This window comes from Papio anubis, chromosome 10 (genome assembly GCF_008728515.1).
Source record: "Papio anubis isolate 15944 chromosome 10, Panubis1.0, whole genome shotgun sequence".
Classification (NCBI taxonomy): Eukaryota; Metazoa; Chordata; class Mammalia; order Primates; family Cercopithecidae; genus Papio; species Papio anubis.
Window position 1 is genome coordinate 2,182,189 of NC_044985.1, and position 19,629 is coordinate 2,201,817.

Below are 19,629 nucleotides of genomic sequence, written 5' to 3' on the forward strand. Positions count from 1 at the left end.
CACGCCTGGTCCACTTCCCCCTTTTGGGTACCAGACAAGGTGGGTGGATCACCTGAGGTCAGGAGTTCCAGACCAGCCTGACCAACAGGGCAAAACCCTGTCTCTACTAAAAATACAAAAATTAGCCAGGCCTTGGCCTCCCAAAGTGCTGGGATTACAGACGTGAGCCACCAAGCCCGGCTCAAACAAAATCTTATTCTGTCACTATGAACTTAGCCTCTACAGCTTAGCCTAGAGGTCACTTGGCCTCTACAGCTCAGTGTCTTCAAGATTCAATAAGATGACATATATAAAACCTTCCGTGAAGAAAACCACTGTGGTCTGGGACAGACTCTAGATTAGTCAGTTACATGAGCAAAACCCATCCAAGCCTGAAAGGCAGGTATTTTTATTCCCATTCCACTGCTGAGGAAACTGAGGTAAAGAGAGGTTGTTTATTTGCAAAGGTCACACAACTAATAAGCAGAAGTGCCAGGAACATAACCTAAATCTGTCACTTCAACCACACGATGCATGGTCTTGCCATCTTCAAGACACAGGGCACCATCTGCAGTAGTAGTGGTGGTGGTGGTCATAAAGAATCTTAATTTTCGCTGGGTGCGGTGGCTCACGCTTGTAATCCCGGCACTTTGGGAGGCCGAGGTGGGCAGATCACTTGAGGTCAGGCGTTTGAGACCAGCCTGGCCAACACAGTGAAACCCTGTCTCTACTAAAACTACAACAAATTAGCCGGGCATAGTGGCACACGTCTGTAGTCCCAGCTACTTGGGAGGCTGAGGCAGGAGAATCACTTGAACCCGGGAGGCGGAGGTTGTGGTGAGCCGAGATTGCACCACTGTACTCCAACCTGGGCAAGAAGAGCGAGACTCCGTCTCAAAAAAAAAAAAAAATCTTAATTTTCTAAGCATTTTCATATTTTTATTACCTTATTTGGCAAGTGAACATGACGACAACTGGGTATGATGTTAAGGAGAGGAGCATTATTCTGTATTACCTGGCTTTGGTAGGAAAATTCTGACTAAGATCCTTCATAACAACCAGAGCCAACTCAACAGGAGAAGCCAAGATTCGAGCAGCAGTCTGGAAACTGAGATCTGCAATGATGTCAAATATAATTAAAAGTGGATTAATCTAACGCAATGAGAAGCAGAAAACAAAATCCAAATTTACTTCCCACTCTTTTCTTGGTAATTAAGAGCGTCTCAGAATGCAACCATTCCAGAGAGTGCCCAGGATTTCATTTCAGGTTGTATTCACTTCAGAGATCCCTGGAGCATTCGGTTGAGCCGTTTCTGATAAATCTGCAGAAGACGCTAGGGCACACACTAGCGCATGCGGCAGAGGCTGGATCAGGCCCAAGTGCTTTTCCCTAAATTTACAGCACATCACAAAATACAGCATGGAGACCTTCAGCAAATGATGCTGTGAAAAATACTTGAAAAATAGTTCTTTGGAACAGAGAAAAACACACACGTCCTGCCACAATGACATGCCTTTAACACCCTCTAGATAAACAGCTGAAGAAATGTGTGTATATATATATATATATAGGAACTTAAGGACTATGACCTGTTTCTCGTATTACTAGTTTATGTATGGTCACACAGAAAGACTTGCCGCTTGTTTATATATATTACTTCCACCTAGTGTTATCTGTTTACAAAAGGATTTCCTTTCTTCCCTGACTAATCGTAATTAACTATTCTTATCTTTAAAATCAGAGGCACCCTCAGAATCACATACTACATATAATTAAACCCAAATTTTGCATTTTTTAAAGCCATAAAACTTAGCCAAAAAGTTGGCCAATGACCTCTCCCTGTTTTCATTACCTTGCAATTGCCAAACTTTTAAAGGTGCCATTTCATTGGTGCTCTCCACAAGATGCTTTCTGAGCTCTTTCAACTGTCCCTCCAGGTCGGGGTGCAGATCTCTAAAAGAAACATAAAAATCAGTCCTTTTCATTATTTTTTCCTTCCCAGAACACAAGAAGAAGTAAACCAACTTTATCTTCATGGTTTTCCTCTCCCAACCCTAGGAAATTTTCTACAATATAGGGGGAAAAAATGAAGTATAATTATTCCTCTTTAAAAAAAATAGAAAACTAGAAGTTAGTTTAAAACTCATAAAATTTATCGAAAAATTGCTAGAATAGCGATTCCCTGTAAGGTAGATAAGGAGACTGAGAGTGGTTAACAAAGGAGACTTTTCAGGCCAGGTGTGGTGGCTCACGCCTGATATCCCAGTCACTGAGGAGGCCAAGGCAGGAGGATTACTTGAGCCAAGGAGTTCCAGGTCAGCCTGTGCAACACAGCAAGACCCTGTCTCTTAAAAAAAAAAAAAAAAAAAAGAAAGGAACAAAGGAGACTTCAGCTATATCTGCAGTGTTTACGGCTGTTTTATTTTTTGTTTGTTTTCTTTTGTTCTTAAAGTAAAAGAAGGCTTATACAGGAAAAAAAAGAAAGCTTAATAAATAGTTTTATAGGACAGAAAAGCAAGTATGGTAACAGCAATCTATTCTGGGTTGTAAGTATGTGGGAATAAATTCTTCTCTATGCTTTTGTGAATCATTTTAATTTCTCAAAGTAAAACTGAGGCGAAAAAAAACTGCTTCCAGTCCCAAAATGAGTTTCCTTTAGCCTACATGCTCATAAAAATCTCTCAGTCACATGAATACAATTTAGGCTAACCATAGTTACTGAGTTTTATCTTTAAATATAGCATATTCCTCTACAGTAAAGGAGAGGTGATCTGGGGCAGAAATACAACATTTATATCAGATAGACAGATGGCTAGTACATTACTTTTTTCTTTTAAATGCTATAAACTCAAAATTTCTTAATACAAAACACAGAAATTAGAATTCCCTCAGACCGTTCACTGTCCAACCAACCCACTTCCTGTCAGTTACTACAGCCTGAGTATCCCAAATCTAAAATTCTGAAATCCAAAATGCTCCAAAATCCAAAACTCATTAAATGTCAACATGACATCAAAGGAAATGTTCATAGGAGCATTTCAGGTTTCAGATTTTCAGACTTAGGAGTGCCCAACTGCTAAGCATAATGCAAATATTTCAGAATTGAAATCTGAAACTCTTCTAGTTTAAACATTTCAGAAAAGACACTCAAACTATATAAACTCTTAAATACCAAAAATGAGGCCAGGCACAGTGGCTCACACCTGTAATCCTAGCACTTTGGGAGGCCAAGGTGGGCAGATCCCTTGAGCCCAGGAGTTCAAGACCAGCCTGGGCAACACGGCAAAACTCCATCTCTACCACAAATACAAAAACTGAAGTGAGAGGATCACCTGAGCCTGGGGAGGTGGAGGCTGCAGCAGGCCATGATGGCGCCACTGCACTCCAGTCTTGGTGACAAGCTGAGAGCCTGTCTCAAACAAACAAACAAAAAAAACGGCCTAATTACTTTGGATAGCTAAATAACTATTCTGAATGTCCAAAAGGTAAAACAGCCTCAAAATTCTTTTTTTTTTTTTTTTTTCTGAGACAAAGTCTTGCTCTGTCACCCAGGCTGGAGCGCAGTGGCCGGATCTCAGCTCACTGCAAGCTCCGCCTGCCGGGTTTACACCATTCTCCTGCCTCAGCCTCCCGAGTGGCTGGGACTACAGGTGTCCGCCACCTCGCCCGGCTAGTTTTTTGTATTTTTTAGTAGAGACGGGGTTTCACCGTGTTAGCCAGGATGGTCTCGATCTCCTGACCTCGTGATCCGCCTGTCTCGGCCTCCCAAAGTGCTTGGATTACAGGCTTGAGCCACCGCGCCTGGCGTCAATATTCTCGATAATACCTTTGTGGGTGAATGCATAAAATCATAATGCTACCCAAAAAATAAACATAAACAACATAAATGTGAAAAAAAGATTCTGAAGCTGGGAGTGGTAGCTCACACCTGTAATTCAAACACTTTGGGAAGCCAAGGCAGGACAACCACTTGAACCCAAAGTTCAAGACCAACCTGGGCAACATAGCAAGACTCTATCTCTACAAAATATTTAAAAATTAGCCAGGCATGGTGGCACACACCTGTAGTCCCAGCTATTCGAGAGGGTGAGGTGGGAAGATCCCTTGAGCCCAGGAAGTCAAGGCTGCAGTGGGCCGTGATTGTGCCACCGCTCTCCAACCTGGATGACAGAGCAAAGCCCTGTCTCAAAAATTTTTTTTTCGGCCGGGCGCGGTGGCTCAAGCCTGTAATCCCAGCACTTTGGGAGGCCGAGACGGGCGGATCACGAGGTCAGGAGATCAAGACCATCCGGGCTAACACGGTGAAACCCCGTCTCTACTAAAAATACAAAAAATTAGCCAGGCGTGGTGGCGGGCGCCTGTACTCCCAGCTACTCGGGAGGCTGAGGCAGGAGACTGGCGTGAACCCGGGAGGCGGAGCTTGCAGTGAGCTGAGATCCGGCCACTGTACTCCAGCCTGGGTGACAGAGCGAGACTCCGTCTCAAAAAAAAAAAAAAAAAAAAATTTTTTTTTAAAAATGAATTCTGAAAGCCTGAGTCAAATAAAAATACAATATGATTACATTCTAATGAGGCCAAAACTGATGTTAAACAAGAAATGTATATATGTGCAGGACGAACTCAACATGTAATTCAATGTAAACTAAGATACATCTTCTAAATTGTTAATCTGGTTATTTCACTTGGCCAAATCTCAGAGCTGAAGTATATAAAACTGAGCCTAGCATATACTATTTCTATTTGATCACTTTCTCTCTCTTTCCCTCTCTCTCTCGCTCTCACACACACACACACACACACACACACACACACATACATACACACACAAAATGTCCTAATAAAAATTTCCAGATAAAGCAGAATTCAGGGCTCTAAACAATTATCAAGCCATGAGGGAAATAACTTCAACTTTTAGAATAACAGCTAAGAAGACTTTCCAGGCCGGGCACGGAGGCTTACGCCTATAATCCCAGCACTTTGGGAAGCCGAGGCGGGTGGATCACGAGGTCAGGAGATCAAAACCATCCTGATCAACACAGTGAAACTCTGTCTCTACTAAAAAAAAATACAAAAAATTAGCCAGGCGTGGTGGCGGATGCCTGTAGTCCCAGCTACTTGGGAGGCTGAGGCAAGAGAATGGCGTGAACCCGGGAGGCGGAGCTTGCAGTGAGCCAAGATCGCACCACTGCACTCCAGCCTGGGCAACAGAGCGAGACTCCCGTCTCAAAAAAAAAAGAATAATAGCTAAGAAGACTTTCCAGCTATAAAACACAATGATACTTACATTAACTGGTTATGATGCTTTCATTAAATGATTATGTAATTACGGAATTTTAAAAAATACCATTTCCTTTCACATAAAGCAAATTCTAATAAAATGGTTTTTTCTGAGCTGGGCGCCATGGCTCATGCCTGTAATCCCAGTACTCTGGGAGAGTGAGGCGGTCAGATCACTTGAGGCCAGGAGTTCAAGACCAGCCTGGCCAACATGGTGAAATCCTGTCTCTACTAAAAATACAAAAGTTAGCCACGCATGGTGGTGGGTGTCTGTAATCCTAGTTACTTAGGGGGCTGAGGCAGGAGAATCACTTGAACCCAGGAGGTGGAGGTTGCAGCGAACTGAAATTGCACCATTTCACTCCAGGCTGGGCAACAGAGCAAGACTTGGTCTCAAAATAAATTAATAAATAAATAAAATAATAATAGTAAAATGTTTTCTCCATTGAGCATGTATAAAATTTACTATATCTATTTTGCATTTTTGCTCAGACTATGTTTGAAAAAAACTTTTAAGTACATTTTTTTCCTGGGAAAATATTAAGTGAAACAATTCAATTTCTCCTCTTATGGCAATCAAAAAATGGTATGTAACTTAATGCCATCAACTGAGAGGTAAGAAAAATGCACTTAAACTGTGGGCAGGTAGCCAAAGAATCAATTAAGAATCATGTGCTTCGGCCGGGCGCGGTGGCTCAAGCCTGTAATCCCAGCACTTTGGGAGGCCGAGACGGGTGGATCACGAGGTCAGAAGATCGAGACCATCCTGGTGAACACGGTGAAACCCCGTCTCTACTAAAAAATACAAAAAACTAGCCGGGCGAGATGGCGGGCGCCTGTAGTCCCAGTTACTTGGGAGGCTGAGGCAGGAGAATGGCGTAAACCTGGGAAGCGGAGCTTGCAGTGAGCTGAGATCCGGCCACTGCGCTCCAGCCCGGGCGACAGAGCGAGACTCCGTCTCAAAAAAAAAAAAAAAAATCATGTGCTTCAAGCTGGGCGCAGTGGCTCATGCCTGTAATCCCAGCACTTTGGGAGGCTGAGGCAGGTGGATCACTTGAGGCCAGGAGTTTGAGATCAGCCTAGCCAACGTGGTGAAACCCTATCTCTGCTAAAAATACAAAAATTAGCCAGGTGTGGTGGTGCACGCCTGTAATCCCAGCTACTCGGGAGGCTGAGGCAGAAGAATCACTTGAACCTGGAAAGTGCAGGTTGCAGTGAGTCGAGATCACGCCACTGCACTCCAACCTGGGCAACACAACGAGACTCTGACTCCAAAAAAAAAAAAAAAAGAAAAAGAATAATGTGCTTCAGAATAATGTGAAATCATAAACGGTACTATAAACTAAGTGGTTGACTCTCCACATAGGATTGCATACATAAAGTACTGTTAGGAGATGGGTAACTCAGACAGTAATCAACAAGATGATGCTTAAAATGCAAGAAAGCCTGGAGGCTTAAGGAAAATGAGGGTGTTTCCCAAAATACACAGAACATACATACCTTAATTTTCCAAAGAAGAATCCCTGAACCTCATCAATAGGATCATTTTCACCAATCACTGTGGTGTTTACCTCAGTTCCTATGAAAGAACAGAATATACATATTAATAATAATGGCTCACATTTGAAGCAAAAATGTTACTAGTCTCATAAACATCATAAAATTGAATAATGTGAAAAAAATCAGAAACCCCTGAAATTATACCATTTAAAATGTTGACTATCACAATCACCCTTTGGCAATGGTTCTTTAAACAAACAGAATAAATGCATTTTAATATCTCCTGTGTTCCTGGATAAAGAATGCGTTTTTCCCTTAAACTTTGGAAAATTTTATATGCTAAAATCTTCAAAATTAATAGATTTAAACATTATGGACAACTATGAAATTAACAGTTTTAAACACTATGAACAAAGAATTTTTCAATATCAAAATTCTGAAGAATTTATAATTAGTCAACTTAACCCTAAACACAATTATTGAAGAAAACAGAAGGATGAGGTAGTAGTTTATTTACCACCTGCTTTACTACTCGGATTTTTTATCTTTAAAATGAGCTTAAAAGAAAGAAATGAAAAAACAGCAATTAAAACTTGTAGATAAAATAATAAATTCAAAACCCTAGAGTGTTACAACAGAAAGTATCCACAGTAAACTGTTCCATGTACAGAACTAATAAACAACACAAAATTATTTGCTAAATATAGGATACTTTAAGATTTAACGTTGGAGTCACAAATAAATGGCTATTTGTAAACCCCATATAACATCAACAACAATAGCTACTACTTGCTGAACGTTTTTGGGCAAACGACTGTGCCAGGTTCTTTCTTGGTGTGTTTTCTTTTTTTTTTTTTTCAGTACATGAAAAAATTCTTTACTTACACATCTTATTTATTCCTCCCCAATACTGGAAGAGACATGTATCATTACCTGCATTTTACACAAGAGAAAACTGGGACCTAGAGAATTTGCTTCAAGGTCACCCACTCAGATGTAACAGAACCAGGATGCAAACACAGGTTCAGCATACGCCTAAACTTTTCATAAGGAAACAAACTCCCCTTTAACTCATATTTGAAGAAAGCACATTGGTCCCATTTTTACCAATTCACCTTTCACCTGAGTATCATCCTTGGCCTTGTACTCAGTGCTCTTAATGGCCAATTCCACACCATAGCCAGAGAGGTAAACAGGCTCCTTCCTGGGATTCTGCAAGGAAAGCAAGAATCCCACCATTACCACCTAGCTCTTTCTACGTCACAGTGTACACAGCATGACCATGTTCATGCTGCATCTACTAGCCTTTACCTAGGATTACGCACTCAAAATATCTTTAAATCGTTTTTTAAGGGTATTAGCTATATAGCTAAGAAAGTTCACTAAATATTTTTAGTCCAAAATCTACCAAAAAATCAAGAGTAATAAAAGCACTTATCTACCATTAAAATATTGATCATACGTTTTAAAAATCAATTCAGAGTCTGTATCTCTCTCCTTATAAAATCCTAGGCTCCCTTACATGTTGTAGGCTGCCACAACTGTGGGAATGGAATTCAGGGTAGATGCAAAACCAGAAGAATGGACAGCCGAAAGTGCTAAGGTCCCAACCACAAGAAATGGAGAAAGAAAAGAAGAAGTTCCAGAACCTACAGAGCAGGGTTGAAAGGTGGTGAGGTCTCAATCCCAGAGATGTTTCTGAGGCCCATGGGAGTCTGCTTTTTATTAAATTTAAATGCCTTTGAGCAGAGCTTGGACTGACCAGATGTCACAGACTCACCAGCATCCTGACTGAAGATGGCCCTTCAGATATTAACATCTATCCTAACAGCAATAGAGGGGGCAGAGGGAGAGTCAAAAACTGGACTTCGATAAAACTTTCTGCTTGTACAAATTTTCATTTACAATTTTATAAAAATAATATAATTATTAAAAATATTAAAATTAAACATTAAAAATGTTGAATTAAAAATAAATTATTTAAAATAATTATTAAAATATTAAAAATAATTACGAAAATAATAATAATAATAAAATGTGACTCACGCCTGTAATCCCAGCACTTTGGGAGGCTGAGGCGGTCAGATCACCTGAGGTCAGGAGTTCGAGACCATCCTGGCCAACACGGTGAAACCCCATCTCTACTAAAAATACAAAAAATTAGCTGGCATGGTGTCATGTGCCTGTAATGACAGCTACTGGGAGGCTGAAGCAGGAGAGTCGAACTCAGGAGGCAAAGGTTGCAGCAAGCTGAAATTGTGCCACTGCACTCCAGCCTGGGTGACAAGAGCGAGACTCCCTCTCAAAAATAAATGAATCAATCAATAAAATTTTTATTTTTTTGGCATGAACTTAGTACGGAGCTTATTATGACACAGAAACTTTAAAGGGCTAACAACCTTTACATATAAATATTTTAAATGACTAAATATTACACAGAGTCTTAAAAGCTTAATATTATATCAAGTCTACCTATGAATCACCTGTTTAGAAAATCCTCCCGCTTCCACCAAATAAAAAGGTGGCAAAGAGAAAACAGAAGAAAAAAGATTGGAAAAGAAACTGAATTCAACAATCAGTTCCATAGTATAATGACCATATTAAAGTTAGAAAAGATTATTTACATGGTTCACTTTGAAATAAAATGTAAACTATCAAGCCATTTTTTAAGTATGTTTTTTATTTCTTCAGAAAGTGAAGCAAAGCACATCTTATGTGCAAATAACAAACTCAATGAAACTATTGGATTTCTCAAAAAAGGGGTTCAAATAACTATATTTTATAAAGAGGGAGATTATTATCTTATGCTCTAAGGCCATGCTGAGCAAATTACATTCAAAACAGGTGTAAAATAAATCAATACTTACAAATATATAATGTCTGAATACATAATTGATTTTGCCTGCATTGCTTTTTGATATAAGTTGGCGGTGAAAATTAGAAAATTCCTCAGAGCCAATCTCAGAGTAGAAAATCACCACTGGGCTTTCAGGATTAGAGGAGGGATATCTGTGATCTCCTTTGAACAATAAAGGTTTGGGTCTGAAAATAAATAATAAAAGCTTAAAACTTTAAGAATAATTGTGAAACACTAAAAATATCACAAAATATAAAGTACAGCTATGAAAATTTAAATAAAGATTATAAGCATCTTAATATGAAGGGCAGCATGATCTTAAATAATTTTCACTTACTAAGATTACTATCAAGTATGAGTCTTGTTTATTCATGATTAAAAATAACAAAAGTACATTATACAAAATACTAACTATAAAATGTAAACACTGGACAGGTCCAGTGCGTGATGCCTGTAATCATAACTAAGAAGAGCCTGGGCAACATGGCAAAACCTCGACTCTATAATAAATAACGAAAATTAGGTGGATATGGTGGTGTTCACCTGTAGTCCCAGCTACCCGGGAGGCTAAGGTGAGAGGATCACCTGAGCCCCAGAGGTTGAGGCTGCAATAGTCCATGATCATGCCACTGGACTCCAGCCTGGGTGACAGAGCAGGACCCTATCTCAAAAAAAAAAAAAAAAAAAAAAAAGAATAAAATAAACCTCAATTAATAATAGCTACCAATTCCTAAAAAGGGAGGAAAAGGGCCAAAAAAGGACACATATTCAAATGACCACTAAATCTTGAGTATGTATGTATGTGTTTTTGTGTGTGTGTGTGTGTGTGTGTGTGTGTGTGTGTAAAACATAATATAATATTTCTGTTTGTTTGTTTTTTTGGAGATGGAGTTTCGTTCCTGTTGCCCAGGCTGGAGTACAATGACATGGTCTCGGCTCACTGCAACCTCTGCCTCCTGGGTTCAAGTGATTCTCCTGCCTCAGCTTCCTCAGTAGCTGAGATTACAGGCATCTACCACCACACCCGGCTAATTTTTGTATTTTTAGTAAGAGATGGCGTTTCACCATGTTGGCCAAGCTGGTCTCAAACTGCTGACCTCAGGTGATCCACCCGCCTCGGCCTCCCAAATTGCTGGAATTACAGGCATAAGCCACCACGCCCGGTCAATATAATATGTTATATACTATGTTATATTTTAAGAAGTCCTCAGTCTGTCGCTCAGGTTGGAGTGCAGACGCATGATCTCTCCACTCACTGCAGCCTCGACCTCCAGGGCTCAAGGAGGGACTACAGGTGCATGACACCATGCCAGCCAAATTTTGTATCTTTTGTAGACATGGGGTTTTGTCATGTTGCCCAGGCTGGTCTCGAACTCCTGGCTCAAGCAATCTACCCGCCTCTGCCTCCCAAAGTTCTGGGATTATAGACGTGAGCAACCACGGCTGGCCAAGTACTTTTTTCTACCGTATAAATAGAATATGATTACCTTTTCATTTAAAAATGTAAGTATAGGCCGGGCGCGGTGGCTCAAGCCTGTAATCCCAGCACTTTGGGAGGCCGAGACAGGCAGATCACGAGGTCAGGAGATCAATACCATCCTGGCGAACACGGTGAAACCCCGTCTCTACTAAAAAATACAAAAAACTAGCCAGGCGAGGTGGCGGTCGCCTATAGTCCCAGCTACTCGGGAGGCTGAGGCAGGAGAATGGCGTGAACCCGGGAGGCGGAGCTTGCAGTGAGCAGAGATCCGACCACTGCACTCCAGCCTGGGTGACAGAGCAAGACTCTGTCTCAAAAAAAAAAAAAAGTAAGTATAAATAATGCAAAAAGCAGAGGCTAACATTAAGCATATTACTTGCCAATTATATTAAGTCTATCTCCTCTACTATTTTTACTACTATGATCTTCCTAATGGACGTTTTTGTTTCTGTTTTTATTTTGGAGTCAGGGTCTCACTCTGTTGCCCAGGCTACAGTGCAGTGGCATGAACACAGCTCACTGCAGTCTCTACCTCCCAGGCTAAAGTGATCCTCCCACCACAGCCCAGTAGCTGGGACCAAAGGCGTGTGCCCAGTTACTGCCACCACGCTCAGCTACTTTTTGGATAAACAGTGTCTCACTTTGTTGCATAGGTTGGTCTGGAATTCCTGGGGTCAAGCAATCCTCCTGCCTCAGCCTCCCAAAGTGCTAGGACTACAGGCTTGTGCCTCTAATGGACTTAACATTTCAGTTTTCCTCATAAATTTTAAAACTTCTCCCCAAAAAACTTATCTAAGGATGGCATCAAGATATTAACAGATCTTAATGCAAACTTTATGACCTACCAATCTCTATTGCAATAAACTCTATAACTCAGCAGAAAGTAAAGACATGAATAAGGATGCTCCATATAACCTTATTGTAACAGGGGTAAAAAAAGAAAATGACTTAAAAATCCATCAGTAAGAGATAAATTATCAATTATGGGGCAGTCTTACATAGGTTATGCATGTGTTAAAAATGATGAGATACACCCACTCGTACTACATGGAAAGATGCCTTTTATAAAAATAGAACTACCTACATGTATAAATTTAAAACCGTAGAAAAAAGTCTGAAGGTATATATGCCAAACCATTAAAAGTAGTTACCACCTCTCAGAGAGGAGACACTATTATTCTTTTCTTTATAAAGGTGTGCGTTATTGTTGTAGCAAATTAAATAAAGTTTTTTAAAAGAATCACAAAGCCATCAATGTTGTTTCCCCCGAGAGAGCACCACTGTATCACATGCAGCTGTTTCTGAATGTCCATGTCTTGACCCTGAGAGGGCTGGAGTGCACGCTGTGTTTTTTGGTTAGCACTCTGAGTAAGAACCACTACTGACGTTTGGTGGGCAGAGGATGGGTGCTGGGCAGACAATCTCACTAAAGAAGACCTGCACTACCTCACTGCCATTAGCAGTGCTGACAGGGCAGGCCAGCCCCATGTAGAGCTCACTGTTGTGTTTATGAACAGCATTAGAGGAGGCACAGGCGGTTTGCTGCCCTCGCCAGTCAGCAAAATGATACACAGTCGAGTTGTCTACCACAGGAAACCTACCTTTGGGCAAAGAAGCTGGTACATTAGTTACCAAATTAATATTCAAATCAAGCCTGCAATTATCTTTCAAATATCCTCCTTTGTCTGAAACTAATAATATCCTGAGAGATATTATCATTAATGTCATTATTTCAGGCACTGGCTTTAACACACACAGTATTTCTTACTAAGCTAATGACAAAGCCTATGTCATTGCTCAGATGCAGTCATTACTAAATAATAACAGTTAATACTAAATACTTGTATTATCTCCATTTTGAAATGAGATTAATTTGCCACATTTCACAAAACGATTTTAAGTGACGGAGCTGAGATTCAAATCTAGTCAGTCTGGTTCCAGAAGCCATACTCTAAACCATTACACCTAATGGTACAAAACAGATGAGAAAATCAGAAGGTAGATGACATACAGAAGCAGCACTGGAAATGCGTGACATGAAAACAAAGGAACACAATCTACCTTTCAGAGGCTGTCAGTAGAAGAGTCTCCAGGGTATCAGATTCACAAGTCGTCTTTCCATGCACGGAAAAAAACGAATTACATCCTTCCGGTGGAGGTTCATCAGCTGCTATCTGTCACAGAAGACACACACCGTTTAAAGTTCTAACCAAGGATGAGATAAAGACATGTATAATCAAAATAGGTGATTAAATTATGACAAGACAACATTGGTGAAAGTGGCTGAGTGCGGTAGCTCGTGCCTGCAATCCCAGCACTTTGGGAGGCCAGAGTGGGAGGATCACTTAAGCCCAAACCTGGGCAGTTAAGCCTGCCACTTAACCCTGGGCAGCATATTGAGACCCCATCTCTACAAAAAATAAAATAAATAAAAAATTAGTTAGTCACAGTGGCATATGCCTGTAGTCCCAGCTACTGAGAAGGCTGAGGTAGGAGGATTGCTTGAGCCTGAAAGGCTAAGGCTACAGTGAGCCATAATCACAGAACTGCACTCCAGTCTGGGCAACAGAACTAGACCCTGTCTCAAAAAAATAAAATCAATACAGGCAAAAACAGGCCAGCCACAGTGGCTCACGCCTGTAATCCCAGCAATTTGGGGGGCGGAGGCAGGATGGATCACCTGTGGTCGGGAGTTCGACACCAGCCTAGCCAACATGGCAAAACCCTGTCTCTACTAAAAATACAAAAATTAGCTGGGTGTGGTAGCAGGCTACCCCAGCTGAGGTAGGAGAGTCACTTAAACGCAGGAGGTGGAGGTTGCAGTGAGCTGTGATTGCGCCACTGCACTCCAGCCTGGGCGACAGGGCAAGACTCTGTCCCAAAATAAAGAAAAATGAAAAAAAAAAAACCCACTTCATATTATGACGATGTATCCTTGGGCAATACAACAATACAGTAACACAGCAAGTGATTCCAACAGAAGTTAACAGGGTGGTTGGTTTCAGAGGGCGAAAGGTGGCCACAGTCAGGACACAGTACGTGGAGGGCTTTCCATGGCACCAGATCAAGTCCTGCTTCTTGACTTGGGTGAAAATTACAAGGATGTTCACATTATAATAATCCATTACTATATATTTTTTGTGAGTGGTTTTTCTATGTTTTATTTTATAATAAAAAATAATTTTAAAATTAACTTTGCTTTTATATCAAATATATAGTTGGTGAAGACACCTTTGACTGTCTCTTCTTAAGTCTCTCTCTCTTTTTTTTTTTTTTTTATTGAGACGGAGTCTCACTGTCGCTCAGGCTGGCGTGCGGTGGCATGACCTCGGATCACTGCAAGCTCCGCCTCCCGGGTTCACGCCATTCTTCTGCCTCAGCCTCCCCAGTAGCTGGGACTACAGGCGCCTGCCACCAGGCCTGGCTAAGTTTTTATATTTTTAGTAGAGACGGGGTTTCACCGTGTTAGCCAGGATGGTCTCGATCTCCTGACCTCGTGATCCACCCGCCTCGGCTTTCCAAAGTGCTGGGATTACAGGCGTGAGCCACCACGCCCGGCCTTAAGTCGCTCTTAACTTGAGGTTCCTCTGTCCCTCTTTTTCTTTTCAATTACAATAGAAATTTCCGTAATTTATTTATTGAAGAAACTAGATTACTACAATGATTCCTGTATTCTTGATTTTCCTGACTGCATCCCTGGGGCGATGCTAAACATTTCTTGCCTCCTGTATCTCCTGTGAACTCTTTTTAGAACTACAGGCTGTGATTAGATGCTGGTTCATTGGTTTAACAAGATTACATCTCCCAGGCTGCAATGCATAAATAAAATATTGCTGTCTCTTTTCCATACAGATATTCTTTTTCTTATTTTTTTTTTAAATCTGCGGGTTGAAGACTTAATGTCAATTTTGCTTATTATTTCTTTTTTTAAATCATAAATCCTAGAAAATTTCAGGCAAAAAAGTGATAGCTCTGTAATTCAATTCCAGGACAACTGCAGTCTATCCATTCATCATGACATACATTCATCATGACATCCATTCACCATGACATAAAATGCTGTTCTTTAAGAGCACGGGACCCACCTGCTGGAAGGCTTGGATCGTAGCTGAGTAGGAACGAAGAGACAGACAAAATTTCAACAAATTCTGCTGGAGAGGTGACAGAAACTGAAATGCAGCTTCCAGTATTGCATGATAATAGGAATAATCAGTACCTGTCAAGGAAGAACATTAACCAAAGTAATTGCATATGACTAGAGAAATCTAAAGAAGATAGCTCATGAAGCACAAAGCTGTGTTACAAAGGTATGTGATGGCAAGTTTTACCAGTATATTTATTGTCTTGAACTCTCATCAAATGCTTAAAATTCCCTGGAATACACAATGCAGTTGGGCTCTTCCTCTCCTCTTCCCTTTCAAACTATTCCCTCCCCTGGACCACTATTTTCCCACTTACCTGGATGACTGATAGCTACGTACTTCCTCAGAAATAATTCAGCTGTGAAATCACCTACTCCAGGAAGTCTCCATAGTCCCTACCCCATGCTTCAATGGACCAGTTAAATCTCTTCCTCAATCCCAGAACACTTCTCTGTTTACCTCTTTCACTTATCATATCATTTACTAAATTATTTATTCACTGTCTATCTATACCCCGCCTAGACTTCTGGTCCCCAGAGGCAGAGGCTATGACCTATTTATCCTTATATCCATGATGCCTAGCACATGGTGACTATTCCAAAAACTAAACAAAACTAAGCATGTGATGAGGAAGTTACAGTATTAAAGAATACTGATGACATTTTAAAGTTTGAAAAGAAGCATTTAAACAAAAAGTTGGACCAAATTATTTTAAAGAAAAAAAATCCAAATACTAACGTGAAAAAATCCCCAGGATAAATGAAAAGCAAGGACACAAAACAATGTACATAGTAACTTATTTTTTTTTAACTAGGAGAAAGAATGAGAAATAAGAATACATATGTATATATTTGTTGTAAAAAACACTGAAGGCTAAACAAATTAATTTAAAATGTTATAAAAAGCAGGAAAGAAACAGAAGGAACAGGGTCAAGGAGGAAACAATGTTTTTTTTATATGTACAAAATTTTTTTTTTTTTTTTTTTGAGACAGAGTCTCGCTCTGTTGCCCAGGCTGGAGTGCAGTGGCCGGATCTCAGCTCACTGCAAGCTCCGCCTCCCAGGTTCACGCCATTCTCCTGCCTCAGCCTCCCGAGTGGCTGGGACTACAGGCGCCCGCCACCTCACCCAGCTAGTTTTTTTTTGTATTTTTTTAGTAGAGACGGGGTTTCACCGTGTTAGCCAGGATGGTCGCGATCTTCTGACCTCGTGATCTGCCCGTCTCAGCCTTCCAAAGTGCTGGGATTACAGGCTTGAGCCACCGCGCCCGGCACAAATAATTTTTTACTGAAAAAATGTCATCTTAAATGTCGAAGTTCAAATGTGATTATTTCAAATTTTTATAAATATAAATATAAAGGTTATTTGCATATAACCTTTTATATAGCTTTGACTTGGGAATCACATGTTATCCATGCACAAAAACTTAAATTTTGCATTTTAAAGGACAAGCACAGTGGCTTACGCTTGTAATCCCAAAACTTTAGGAGGGCGAGGCAGGAGGATTATTCGAGCCCAGGAGCTCAAGAGATCAGCCCTGGTAACATAGTGTGTCTCTTTTTTAAAAAATAAAAATAGGCAGGGCACGGTGGCTCATGCTGTAATCCCAGCACTTTGGAAGGGGGAGGTGGGTGGATCACCTGAGGTCAGGAGTTCTAGACCAGCCTGGCCAACATGGTGAAACCCCATCTCTACTAAAAATACAAAAATTAGCCACGGGAGGTGGCAAGCGCCTGTAATCCCAGCTGAGGCAGGAAAATCACTTGAATCCGGGAGGCAGAGGTTGCAGTGAGCTAAGATCGCGCCACTGCACTCCAGCCTGAGCAAGAGGAGACTCTGTCTCAAAAAATAAAGAAAGAAAATAAAATGTTCCATTTTGAAAAGAAAATACAAATATTAACATTTTATGAGGCAGAATATAAAAGGTTCTATACTGCAATAGCATCCTCTACGTAAAAAATAGATAAGAAATATCTCAAAATGATGCCAGAATGTTAATGGTGTCAATCTTGGGTGGCAGGAATTAAATAATATTTCAAACAAATAAAATGTTTAACACACTTTTATGTTGTTCATAGGACTCATACTCCTATAGCTTTAATGAATATGTATTATCATTTTCACTGAAAAAAATGTCATTTTAAATGTCAAAGTTCAAATTTGATTATAAATCCACTTTGATAAATTTGTTCTATAAAATCTTAAAAATAAAGTATTTTTTGATAACTTAATTCTAGTTGCCTTGAAATTAGTAAAACTTACAGATGCTTGTTTAAAATATTTACATATCTATATTGCCAAAAAAAAAAAAAAAAAAAAAAGATTCAGGCTGGGCATGGTGGCCCACCCCTGTAATCCCATCACTTTAGGAGGCCAAGGTGGGAGGCGGGGCAGGGATGCCTCGAGGCCAGGAGTTTGAGACCAGCAAGTGCAACATAGCAAGACCCATCTTAACAAAATGTAAAAATTAGGCAGGCCTAGCTGCACGCACCTATAACACCAGCTACTAAGGAAGATGAAGCACGAAGACTGCTTGAGCTCAGGAGTTCAAGATTGTAGTGAGCTATGATCACACCACTGCACTCCAGCCTCCAGAGCCAGACTCTGTTTCCAAAATCAAAATAGGCCGGGCTTGGGGGCTCACACCTGTAATCCTAGCACTTTGGGAGGCTGAGGCGGGTGGACTGCCTGACGTCAGGAGTTTGAGACCAGCGTGGCCAACATGGCAAAACCCCATCTCTGCTAAAAATACAAAAATTAGCTGGGCGCAATGGTGGGCACTTGTAATCCCAGCTACTCAGGAGGCTGATGCAGGAGAATGGCTTGAGCTCAAGAGGCAGAGATTGCAGTGAGTCGAGATCACGCCACTGCAGTCCAGCCTGGTGACAGAGCGAGACTCTGTCTCAAAAAAATAAATAAAATAAAATAAAATAAAATAAAAATAAATAAAATCTAGCTGGGTGCAGTCACTCACGCCTGTAATCCCAGCACTTTGGAATGCCGAGACAGGAGGATCGCTTGAGTCTCAGGAGTTCAAGACCAGCCTGGGCAACACACGAGACCCTGACTCTACAAAAAAAAAAATTTTAATTAGCCCAAATAAAAAATAATAATAAATAAAATAAAATAAATATTTGGATAGATCACACCGAGTGAAAAAAGTGAAATAAAATAAAAACAAAACAAAAAGATTCAGACAACTTTTAAAATATGTATTATTTTAATAAAAAATTAAAAAGTTAAAAAATCAATACAGGCCAGGTACAGTGGTTCATGCCTGTAATCCCAGAACTTTAGGAGGCTGCGCTGGGAGGATCACTTGAGCCCAGAAGTTTGAGACCAGCCTGGGCAACACAATGGGACAGACCTCATCTCCATTGTATTTTTTTTTTTTAATTAAATAATTTTAAAAGAAGAAAAAAAGCCAACCCATTAACATCAACAGCAATCACACAATTTTGAAACAGTTCCTATTCTGTAAGAACCTGTATCTGGCCAGGTACGGTGGCTCATGCCTGTAATACCGGCACTTCGGGAGGCTGAGGTGGGTGGATCACTTGAGGTCAAAAGTTCGAGACCAGCCTGGCCAACATGGGGAAACCCCATCTCTACTAAAAATACAAAAATTAGCCAGGTGTAGTGGCGAATGCCTGTAATCCCAGCAACTTGGAACCAGGAGAAATGATTGAACCTGGGAGATGGAAGTTGCAGTGAGCCCAGATCACGCCACTGCACTCCAGCTTGGAAACAAAGTAAGACTTCGTCTCAAAAAATAAAAATTAAAAAAAAATAATAACCTATATCTGTCCATGTAAATTAATATTCACGGTTTTAACTACTCACATATCAGCATATCCAACTATTAATGTTTACACCCTATATAGCTTATACCAAGTTTAAAAAACGTGAAAGCACATCATAAAAACTGTCAATGAGGTTTCACAGGATAAACCATTAATTTGACACCTTAACACTCAAGTTGTGGGTGGCTGGCAGGCATAATGGAAAACATTCTGGATGATACTAACTTAATGACAATGAACTTAACAGATAATAGATCAGTTGTGTAATTAGTTCATAACAAAAAAAAACAGTGAATCAGATTAGATGGTTATTAATACTGAATGACTTAAAATGAAATGTACTTCCACAAAATATTCACATAGCACTTTAATAAAGGATCATGATAGAACAAAAACAAGAGGGGAAAAAAACAAAGGTACCACTTATAGCCAAAGTTATAAACTGCTTCAAAAATAACTATTTGTGTTGTGTTGGCTCTTCCTGACCACGATCATAACTCCAATCATTAAAGACAACAATGTTTTCCATTAACGGCCATGCCACACATACTATACAGAGACCATTTTTTCCTAATATATTCCCAGACACCA

General features: G+C 40.3%; 1 protein-coding gene across 3 annotated transcripts in view; it reads right to left on the minus strand.

The window, feature by feature from the left end:
- UGGT1 (UDP-glucose glycoprotein glucosyltransferase 1) overlaps window positions 1-19,629 on the minus strand; it is a 106,876-nt gene that overhangs the window by 74,922 nt on the left and 12,325 nt on the right. For all 3 annotated transcript variants that reach the window (XM_021923442.2, XM_021923444.2, XM_021923443.2), the window contains exons 4-10: window positions 15,180-15,310; window positions 13,156-13,268; window positions 9,625-9,799; window positions 7,873-7,969; window positions 6,758-6,836; window positions 1,833-1,933; window positions 995-1,094 (exon numbers count right to left, since the gene is read on the minus strand). In XM_021923442.2, coding sequence (XP_021779134.2) covers window positions 995-1,094; window positions 1,833-1,933; window positions 6,758-6,836; window positions 7,873-7,969; window positions 9,625-9,799; window positions 13,156-13,268; window positions 15,180-15,310 — 796 coding nt within the window. The remainder of the gene's footprint in view (window positions 1-994; window positions 1,095-1,832; window positions 1,934-6,757; window positions 6,837-7,872; window positions 7,970-9,624; window positions 9,800-13,155; window positions 13,269-15,179; window positions 15,311-19,629) is intronic.